This window comes from Pteropus alecto, unplaced genomic scaffold (genome assembly GCF_000325575.1).
Source record: "Pteropus alecto unplaced genomic scaffold, ASM32557v1 scaffold223, whole genome shotgun sequence".
NCBI classification, from domain to species: Eukaryota; Metazoa; Chordata; class Mammalia; order Chiroptera; family Pteropodidae; genus Pteropus; species Pteropus alecto.
In genome coordinates this window covers 1,707,000-1,717,826 of record NW_006434441.1, presented here as the reverse complement: position 1 = coordinate 1,717,826, position 10,827 = coordinate 1,707,000, and the positions used below count along the sequence as shown (strand labels likewise).

General features: G+C 51.8%; 1 protein-coding gene across 1 annotated transcript; it reads right to left on the bottom strand.

Annotated features, from left to right (window-relative positions):
* Window positions 1–251: 251 nt before the first annotated feature.
* TMEM127 (transmembrane protein 127) lies at window positions 252–10,826 on the bottom strand (the record flags this gene model as incomplete). Its single annotated transcript, XM_006909436.2, has 3 exons — window positions 252–2,617; window positions 3,315–3,479; window positions 10,610–10,826. Coding segments are annotated over 3 exons (690 nt in total), but the record flags the coding sequence as incomplete, so codon positions are not given.
* Window position 10,827: the final 1 nt, after the last annotated feature.

The window sequence follows — 10,827 nt, the reverse complement described above, 5'->3', positions numbered from 1 at the left end:
TCACACAAGGACCAAAGTGCTCTTCTGCAGATCACTGGGGACTCTGAGGGGACAGGTTCTAAGCTCTGCACTTGGGCGGGAGGCCTCGCCGTTCGATGTATCGGGGCTAAAGGCACATCCAGGTGGAAATGTACTTCCTTTTGACTTTTTAAAAAATTACACACTTCATCAATTTCTCCTAAAGTAGAAAGAGGAAGGAAACAAACCACTTCCGGGCAATTGCAACAAAAAACAACAGGGAGCCACTGACATTTACATTCTTATTTGTGGTTTGTTTGTTTTTTTTATTTTTTACCTAGAAAAAAAAAACCAGGGGAATTTATATGACAAACTATTAGTGTCAGGATGGGAAGGGAAAAGAGGAATCCCGGAGGCGTGGGAAGCTAATAAAAAGTGGGTTCCAAATCATGTGGAACAGTCCCCAGGGTCATGTCTGGGTCCTCTTGAGATAACCGGACGCTTTGGCGTGTGTGCCCAGTGCCTGATCTCCTGGTCTGCCCTTCAGACACCCATGGTCAGTGAAAGCTGTCCACACCCTGGAAAGGTGCCAAAGACAAACTCATACTTGACAGAGAGATGAGACCATGTGGCTCTCAGCTTTGTGTACAGGTATCACACGGCAGTCTTTCTTGCCTAAGAGTCTGTAAGTGAGAGCCGCCACAAGGAGACACTTGGGCATCACAGCAATCTCCAGGCAGCCGCTCACTCATGTGCAGATTCGGTCTTCACCACCCACACAGGCATCTGTTCAGACATCCCCAGGCAGCCTGGCCAAAGGACGAGGCACATGACAGTCCCTTCTTAGCCACAGTTCAACAGTGGTGTCCATTCTCCAATCTTGCTCTATCATGTGTAGGAAATTGGGAGCAGCTTTTCAGCTCAGCACTGGACACTGATTCCAAGAAGGCTTGGCCACCTGGGTCCACCCTGAAGGTCTCTCAAGTTTCTTCTGCTTGATGCCCCAGATATCAGGCAGAAAACTCAGCAAGACCCAAGGCCAAGTGTGGCAAACAAGACAGCCAGAGCAATGGTTGGACAAGAAAGAGCCAGTGGCACACTGCAAGGCCAGAGTACATTCAAGAAGGGGAGGGGGCATGCAGCAAGCTGTTGCCCCAAGTTACAGTCTAGGGGACACCCTGAGCCTGAAGGACGGAGCCAGGCCTGCCAGTCTGACACCTCACGCAACAGGGCTCACCGGCTGTGGTCCCATGTGGAGAGCGGAGGGTTCCCTGCCCTGCTGGGGCCCCTGTTCCTGCATGGAGGCCAGGTTACATCTCAGTGCCACAGTCCTGAGGAGCACCACACTGGCCGGCCAGCCAGGCCACAGTCCTCAGCCCCTCCACTGACGGGGCTCCACGTTCCACAGGGAGGTCTCCAGGAGGGAGGGAGCATAGGGAGAGGGCTGCATTCCTCTGAGACATTCGAGGAGTAACTACCATGGGCTGGAAGGAGCTGTGGCCCAAAACTTTGCAGAGCCCAAAAGAACAGGATAAATATAGGAGAAATGACAACAGTCTTGCCGCAAGTTTAAAAAGAGATTAATTGTTGCTGTGGCTTGGTTTTGTTTTCTCCTTTCAAAACCACTCATTTTAAAAGGTGAAGGGGCTGGAGAATTTGGCCCCCTCACTTGGAGGCCTCAGGCCCATGCCTGCGGCCACTCCCCTCAGCAGAGCCAGCCACCCGAGCCAAGCCAGGGTGGGGAGAACGCCCGCTCTGCTTTCCAACAGCAATTCCTTCTCCCGTCAAACTGGAATGCGGGTGGGAAGGCTGAAGTGCAGAGAACTTCGCTGAGCGGGAGGCTTGGTACTGGGCACTCTGAGAAGAAACTGGGCAGCATCAGCCCAGTGCTGCAGCTGTGGAACCAGCACTAACCCTTAGGGAGGGAAGCTGCAGGGCACAGTCTCCTTTCCCTTGGGCCCTGCTGATACTTCTCTCTGGGACTATTCACTGTCAGCAGCTCCTAAGGAAAGTTCTGATCTCAAAGCTATGGCCCATGAAAGGAGAAAACTTGTAAAACCACCCATGATTGGTAATGACTAGTGACCAAAGGGAGAGGAGGTGGCAAGAGGGGAAAAAGTGCATGATATAAAATCCGCAAAGCCCAGGTTTCGAGAGCAGGGACACATGAACAACCCAAAGACAGAGACCCTCTTGGGGAAGGTTTGGTAACGATGGTCAGGATCCTACCAGTGAGGCCTGCCAGGGAAGGCGCTCCTGGGGAGGGGTGGGGCTGAGGAGTGGGGGCAGGGCTGCGGAGGAGGAGAGCCGCTGGCCTCAGGGGGCTGGCATTAGGGGGCGCAGGCCTGGCATCAGGGAGTGTAGGCTGGGGGTGGCTGGAACTGGTTGATGACCTCATACTCAGCGGGGTAGGGCTCGGTCTCCTCCATCTCAGACAGCAGCTCCAGCGCCTGCTCCTCCTCCTCTGTGGGGTAGTGGCGCAGGAGGTTGGCCGCTGTGGCCAGGATCGAGGCTCCACCAGCTCCTGCCACCAAGTAGAAGCTAACAGCAAAGGTGACGTAGACCTGGGAACCATGGTACTTCTTATGTTGCTGCTGCTGGGCCAGGATGAGTTCGGAAGCCCAGTAGGAAAAGCCAATGACAGTGGCACACTGCAGCACTGGGGAACAGAGGGACAGCACGGAAAGGGAGTTAGCAGGCTCAATGCAGCCTCTCTATCCAAATCACATTGTCAGGGGACCTGCCCAGCCCTCGACCCTGCAGGGTGGGCTCTCTAGGCCACAGTTCTCAGGCCAGGGCTGGGGACAGATGCCTGACCCTCTCTGGGCCAGTCAGACTCTCTCTGTCTTAAGAATGGAATCAGGACACGAAGGCTGCTAGAAGTCACTGGGTGCTTGAAAGGAGCAGACGAGGCCATGTAGTTTGGGAGCTGGAGTCGGTGCCCCTACAAGTCAGATCACCACCCAGCCAGCCCAAAGGAGGGGAGGAATGAGTCCGACAACCATGCCCTTCAGTAGGCATAGTGAGATACCCTGCTCCCTCCTTGCTCTGTCCAGGTCCCAGGAGCCCTGCTGAGCCTTAAACCCAGTTCCTGGAAAGCCATGTGACTTCTTGTAGAATCCTAACATCCCCCTCCTGACAGCTGGGCTGAGTAGGTGGTGGTCCTGCCAGGTGTACATGCAAACGACAGAAGCAAGCCGCCATTCCGCCCCAGTGTTCCAAAATAGGCTGGAGCTGAAATGAGCATCTGGACCACTGTCTGCATGGAGAAACCGTACCGTCCCCGCCTGCAGCTCCAGACAGCGCCCATCCCCCAGTGGCAGTCCCTCCCCCACCAGAAGCAGGCCCGGGCTTACCTGTGAGAATATGGGCAAAGGCATAGCGACGAGTGATCTTCAGGGCTGGATGCTTGGGCCCAAAGACATCCAAGAGGAACGCGGAGAGACTACACAGGGTGCCCAGGAAGCAGAAGGCAGCAATGACCCGCAGGAGCAGCACTGTCTGCGGATTCATACAGAAATCTGTAGGGAGAACCAAATCTTCAGGGCTCCAAACAGGAAGTCCCCACCTGGGGGGAGTTTGTCCCCCTCTGCCAAAGTCCTGGGGGGCCTGGACAGAGCGGTCACAGCTCCTGCTCCTGGCTGACCCACAGAGGAGGTAGACAGCCTCCAAATTAGCAGACAGGAACCCAGGTCGCTGCTCCCAGGTGCTTAGCTCCTTCTCTTCCAACAAAACCTAAGTGCACGCCTCTCTGACATACTTGCCATGCTCTTCTAAGCATTTTTAAAGACTCTAACAATTAATCCAATGTGTCATCAGGTTCTGTGAAACTGCACTGCAGGAAGTGCCCACTGATCTCTGAGCTGAGACAGCAAGAGAGGCACGGCAGAGGCCACCCAGCGTCCATCCTTTACCCGGCCACTCATTTGTCCCCTTTTTGTTCAATAAGATGTTGAAGCCAGAGAAATGCACCCTCCACAAGAGTACTAAATCAATCAGGAAAGAAGGTAGATGGGACCTTCACATTGATTTTTGTTCACTCCCTGAACCCGACCAAAACAAAACAAAAAAATTTTAAAGGCATAAACCCACACAAAGAGGAAAGGGGCACAAAATTCTGGAAACTGGAAAGGAACTTGGAGCTACTTGGAATCAACTTCAAAGACTAGACAAGCTGAAGTGGAAGCCAGAAGTGGGAAAGCTAAGAAGCTACTAGATTTACTCCACCCAGGCATGGTAAGGTTCAGAAACTGACAGCACCAAATACCTTCTAAAATGACGTGAAGCCACTAAAGGGTTCGCTCCACTCAAATGAGGGAGTGAACCAAGGGAAAGGATGCTGACATTCAAGGTCCTCAGGGTCATGGTGGAGGGGGAGCCTAGGATGAGGACTGTCACCAGACAGCAACTTAAAGTGTCCTTCTAGGACCGCAACACCATTCTTGTTTCTTCTAAATCTCATCCAGGCAACACTGTCAGACCCTTCGTTAGCTATGTGAGCTGCCTGCCTAATCTCCCAGAAACATACAGACAAAATAAAGGCTGATTCAAAAAGAAACCACTGTGTTTAACAAAAGTAGAAAATGGGCCTTTACTTCCTCTCCAACTTCCCCTCAGGCCTCTGGCAGGCTCTTCTTTCACTCAGGTCATTGGTCACCAAGTGAGGAGGAGAATCTGGGAAGGGCTGGCAGGACCTAGCCTGCAGGCTCCCTCCCTAATTCCTGCCCTCAGGCTGAAGGCTGGCGCCATTAGTCCCCAGGGCACTGGCCGAAAGCACATTCCAGGCCCCAGAGACTGAGCTGTTGGTCTGGAGCAGGGCCTAGAACTCTGGATTTAACGAGCAGCTCAAATACCCCGTGCAGGTGGCCACTGATCCTGGGCCTGCAGGAAGAGAGACTGAGAAAAAAGTCCAAGGACCCAGGGAGAGGGCCTGAACCCAACAAAGCAGACTCAAACCTACACATATTCTGGGGTCTTTAGCATTGGATGGATTATTCCATCAGGGAAAGATAAAACTCTTTCCAAGGATCACATGCAAGGAAGCCTATCCCAGGCTTCCCAGCTCTGCGCTGTGGGACCCGGAGGAAGCCACTTAACCTCCTGGAGCCTCCAGTCCCTCATCTAAGCTGCATGATTGATCCCCAGAGTGAGCGAGACTTAACTAAGGGCCGGCCTCCACACTGCAGGACCAGAGCAGACACGAGGAGACCCTGGCCTTGGTGACAGCTTACATTCTTTGCCTCAGGCTCAGAATTCGCCAGATGGTGGCTGAGCCTACACCAGACCCATGGTGCAAGCTGGCTTCAGGTCATCCTCTGAGCTGCTCTTGGAGCTATCTGTCTCTCTCTTGTCAGCAGACCATCTGTTTTGGGCCCAATCATCCAGCCTGGTGATCGCCTACTGCCAGGAGGCTTTGCCTGGGTGCTGGCTCTGTCTGCAAACAGCCCCACCCAGCCCAAGCCCTGGCAGTGGGCCTACAGGTGGCCTCGCTCAAAAGAAGGCTCCTGGGATCTGGGGCTGTCTCTGGCTTAGTATTGTTAAAAGCTCTGATATTGTGCTTTTTGGGGTCCACATGGCATGAGGCAGGGATAGAGCAGGACAAAAATGTTCTAGTGCTTCCAAGAATCACCTGCTAAAGGTAAAGTGTAAGGGCTTACATTGCACTGTGCTCCACAGTGGGCTGTGTTCCGATTCCTTAATGTGGCCAGGCATTCAGAGTGGGGCTTTCACTATGGTTCTTCCAACTAAATCAACTAAGTTTTGATTTAACAACCAGTCTTAACTGGAAAAAGTCATACTCAGTGGCTTCAAAGATAGTTCTTAGGCTTTTTGGGGTCCACATGGCATAGTAAGTAAAAATGTTCATTTTATTATCCTTTAAAACGTATGTCTATTACATACACCCCATGTATCTCGTGTTTCACAGGACACTTATTTTAATGAGTCACACATAATAAAAAGCTTCAGAGAGAAGGTCCCTCCCCTCCAGATGTCAACTGCTCTTCCCAAGGGACAAACATTGTTGGCAGTTTCTCATGTTCCATTCAGGAATGGCCTGTGCACACCGACAGGTCAAACGTTATCCTTAGTTAAGTCTTGCTCACTCTGGGGATCAATCATGCAGCTTAGATAAGGGACTGGAGGCTCCAGGAGGTTAAGTGGCTTCCTCCAGGTCCCACGGCGCAGAGCTGGGAAGCCGGGGTAGGCTTCCTTGCATGTGATCCTTGGAATCACCAAGCACGAGAGTTTTATCTTTAATCCATCCAATGCTAAAGACCCCAGAATATCCCTATTGGAATAATCCATCCAATGCTAAAGAGAAGCATTTGAATGAAAAATCAGAAGTTAACAGAATGCTGTCAGAGCTACCCTCACAGCCAGCAGCAGCTGAGCTAAGAGAACACCTGGAAGTACAAAATCTCTTCTAGGCAAAATAGGTTTGAGCCATTAAGCAATGAAAAGAGCTCATACTGGGAATTACTGGGCAAGACCTGCTTGGTGCAGTCTAAGCTTCTGCAGCCATCAGTCTGGCTCCTGGAAGCAGTGGGGACACCAGGAAGGCAATGGGCTTGGCATCAAATCCTAGACCCGCCTCAGACTATGTGTTACCTTGAGCAAGTCACTTAACTGCCCTTGGCCTCTGCGTTCTCACCTGTCAAGTGAAGGCAGCAACTCCTGCCCCATGTGCAAAGCAGTCTGTGCTGTTATGGCCCACTCCCTCAGCTGGGCCACAGCATCGGCAGCCCTTGAGTGTCCTTCCTCCTGACACCGAGACTTTCACATTCACACACACGTCAGCCAGGGTGGGATAGAGAAAGAGCCCACAAAAGCCAGACTGAGGATCTGCCCCACCAGGGTGGTGATGTGTCCTTCTGACCCAAAATTCAAACAGGTTTGTTTCAACGGGACTGCCTTTCTCCACTCCAAAGGTGTGAGTAAACCCTCGGGCTTTGTGGAGAAACCAAAGGTGCACTTCCCTTGGAATGATGCTCACAGACAACCCACAGCCTAGGCAGTCTTTCTTCGGAGGGTCTCAGCACACAGAGTGGACAGGCAGTATCCCGGACCCGCTCAGAACCCAGCTCAGGCTCTCTTGGGTCAGGACCTCAGTGTCTCTTTCTCTCCTCCCCTGCCAGACATCAGTATGGAAGGAGGGCCACAAATATCTGCTCCTTTGAGAGGGCTGCTAAACAGAAACAGAATCCTCAAATGTTGTGTAGGCATTATTTTGTTTGTGGGCAGAAATGGCATAAGTATCAGGGTGCCCATTTTAAATTCAAACCAGTAATGCAGTCCACTACACACTGGTAAGAAAGAGACACATTCTATCCTCCAGTTGTGGCCTGTTTATTTTGGTAACTATTGCTTGACTATCCCCTCCAGTCACCAAAGAAGGCAGCTGCCTTGTAATAGGATCCCAAGGCACTGACTTTGCCCAAGGTCACTGGTGAGTCACCTGTTTGGCTCTTCCGGTCTACTGGGCCCACTGCTCTCTCACCCCCTGCTGACCCAAACAGGCTGCAGGTAGGAAGATTAAAGTGGCTTCTGGCCAGTTCCCTTTTTCTGTCCCATCTCCCTTCCTGTCCCCTTCACTGGAGTCCCTGTGAGTTAGAGGCACTTCTTAGCATTCATCTCCCACTTGTGACTTTAGCTTCAAGACAGGCTCTGATACAAGTCGCCAATAGAGTCCCCTAGGGATCACAGATACCAAAGGTCCTAGCTGAGCTGCCTCTGAGGACTGGAAGTGCCTGTGACATCAGTCACCACCCCTCAGGCACACCTGCCCTCCCTGGTTGGCCCTTGACCTTCCCATGCTTGTTGTCAATCATGATTCACCAGACTTCAAATCCCAGACTTCCTCATTCTGCAAGGGTGCTTCTGGAGGCTGCTGTGGGTGCTGCCTTTGCTGGCCTCACTTGAGAGGCAGGGAGGATCTGGGGCCCTCTGCTTGGGGCCACTAGAGATCTGAGCGTATCTGTGGGCCTAGGCCTAAGTTGTAGAGCTGTGTGACATGCAGGAAGCCCAGAGAGAGAGAGGATTCAGAGCGGAATCTGTTGCACCTCAGGCAGGTGAGTGACAACAGGAGGGTGAGTGGCTCTGCCTCAGGATTCCCAACTTGAGCCAGAATGCTGAGGTGATGCAGGCTAAGGAGCACAGCTTTGGTGGGGCTCATGATCAAATAGCTGGCATGGGGAGGCAGTAAGCCTTGGACAGCTTCTGACAGAAGGACAAGCCGGAGTACACTAAGGTGCAGTGCTAAGAGTGGAGGCCATGCCAGACAGACCAGCTGTGCGATCCTGAGCAAGTCACCTGACCTTCCAAGTCTGGGACTTCTGCGGAGTAGTGGTGATGACTGTAGCTACCAAATCAAAGGGCTATTTAGGAGAAACTGAAGTCAGGCGTGGAGTGTGCTAAGCACAGTGCCTGGCGCCCAGGCAGGGGGCCGAGACAGAGGACTCTCCTGTCACCTACAGAGACCCAGTAGGGTCTGTTGTCCCCCTGGAAGCACCTATACTAGGCTTCCATACTAAGACATCTGTTAGGCCCTGAGCATCAGCATAATCACACAGGACAGCATGTCTGAAGGCCCACTGGGTACCAAGAAACCAATAGATACAGAGAAAAGGAAGAAGAGAAGCAATTAGGGACTTCCCGATTCCTCGCCAACTTTTATGATAGCTCATGAGGCACCACCGTCAACTCTCTTATGAATGGACACGAAATTCCTAGCTTGCAATGACCAAGGACATGGCCATAGGATAGCACGTGGGGACTGTCCATGGGTTAAGATCCCTAAACACATAAGCAAAATTAATGTAAAGGTTAAGAAAACATGCTTTATAAATGACAAAATCTGGATTGAACAGTTTCTTAGAAAGGGTAAATATCTGATTTATTCATCTGCACCAAAAATTTATTTTTCACATGCCTTTGACAAGGATGCACACCAAATGGAATAATCTTGAGATCGTTCTATGACAGATGAAGTAAAACAAAGGATAAAAAACATAAATCATTTTGTACTGAGTCAAGAGATGTGAGACAGACACAGCTATGCCACCCCCAAGTGTGTGGCCCTAGACAGACCACTTCATTTCTCAAAGACACAGCTTCCTGGAATTCTGAAATGAAGACCTGGGATCAGACTGCCTCTCCCTCCATCACATGAGCCTCCCCAGAATGATCTGAAAAGGAGAGGCATGGAGAATTCTCCCAGTTAGCAGGTGACATCAAGCTCTTGAAACACTGGAACACCAGGGGATCGGTGCAAAGGTCTGGACGAAGCGGTGGAATGGTGGCAGCTGTGCTTCAAACAAGGAAAAACCAACCACACTCAACTCGAGCTTCATAACATTTCTGCCATCAGCTACACACCAAAGAAAAATCCACATATCACAAGGCCTCCATTGTGTGTATGACTTCTGTCTTAATGAGTGAACCCAGCGAAGGCCCTCATCATGGAGAAACCTGGAAACCAGAAGCCCCCATCCTGTTTTCTACAAAACCATCCTAAAGCCTCAAAAACTCAAGAGAGATGCGAAACAGTCAGAGAACTCTCAGAGAAAGACAACATTAGGCCACAAGGACAGAGCTTTTCAGCCTCGACCTGCAGAAGAGGCATATGATCCAAGGCACAGAAGAAATCTTGACCTTTTCCCCAAATCCCAATACTTGAGTCTTTAAAAAAGCAGTAAGAATCTAACAGGAAGGGTTTCTGAGACATGGGGCAGCAAACATCTGGAACGCATCACGGCCAGGGAGTGGCAAAGGGAGAAATTACAAAGACCTTCAAGAATGGTTCAAAAGGCTGTGGGGGTGATGAACTGCGCTGTTACTAAAGGCTGTGGAGGGTCCACTGACCATTTTTCAGGTGAAAGCCAGGCAGTGCGTCCTGCCCTCACAACACACAGCCCATACCCTCATTGCTGGAGACAGGGCTGGGCAGGTGCAGGTACCAGCTCCCTGGGACGACCCCTCCTCTCCTCCCCCACACCTGGGTAGATCATCGCCTCCCCTGTATCCAGTAAGGAGACCAGTCCCTTTCCCCTTTCTTCTGACTGCAGGGCTCGGAAGAAGGATGCACAAAGCAATCTTGCCTCAGTTAGGCACCCGCGTGCGATTCCAAGAGCCAAATTCCAACTGATTTACTGAGGCTGGACCTAACTCGAGGTCATCCAAAATTACACAGACTCCCCTTTTCCATAAAAAAAATACAACTACTGTAGAACTCGAAGATATCTTTTAAAATCTAGCCATGTTAAAAGTTCCATTTTCGCCATCAATCACTTGCCCCAAAGAAACCTTCCTACATCCCACAGGCTCCTTAGAAAAGGTCAGCTAATTGTAATGCCTAGCGCTTTATCCCTTCTCCAAATACAGCAGTATCCTTCCGCAGAATCCGAAAATAGCAGCAGTCCAGATTAGCATGGCGTCAAAAGTAGGTACTTGGCTGAATAACATCTTAATTAATGAGGGTCCGGGCCCTAAACAGAGCCACCTGGTGGGCAGGAACACCCGTCAGGAATGGGGCTGTTTCCTCCCATCGAGTCCCGCCCCTGGCTATCTCAGCTCCAGCCGACACCACCTTCAGCTCACTGCCGAGGAGCCCTGATCGCCCAGGAAGACAAGGGCCGGCGCGTGGAGCCTTTACCTTTCAGCAAGTCCGGGTGCACGTAGCCCAGCACGTCGGAGACCCCCAGCTCCTGGCGGGTACAGGTGCCACCGTGGATGTGCAGCCAAGCAGGCTCCGCGAGGGCAGTGCACAGCGCGGTGATGGAGAGTGCGCCGGGCAGGGCTGAGGCCAGGCTACGCTCCGGCTGCTTGGGCAGAGCGCTGCCTCCCGGGCTCCTCCGCCGGCGCCCGCCGGGC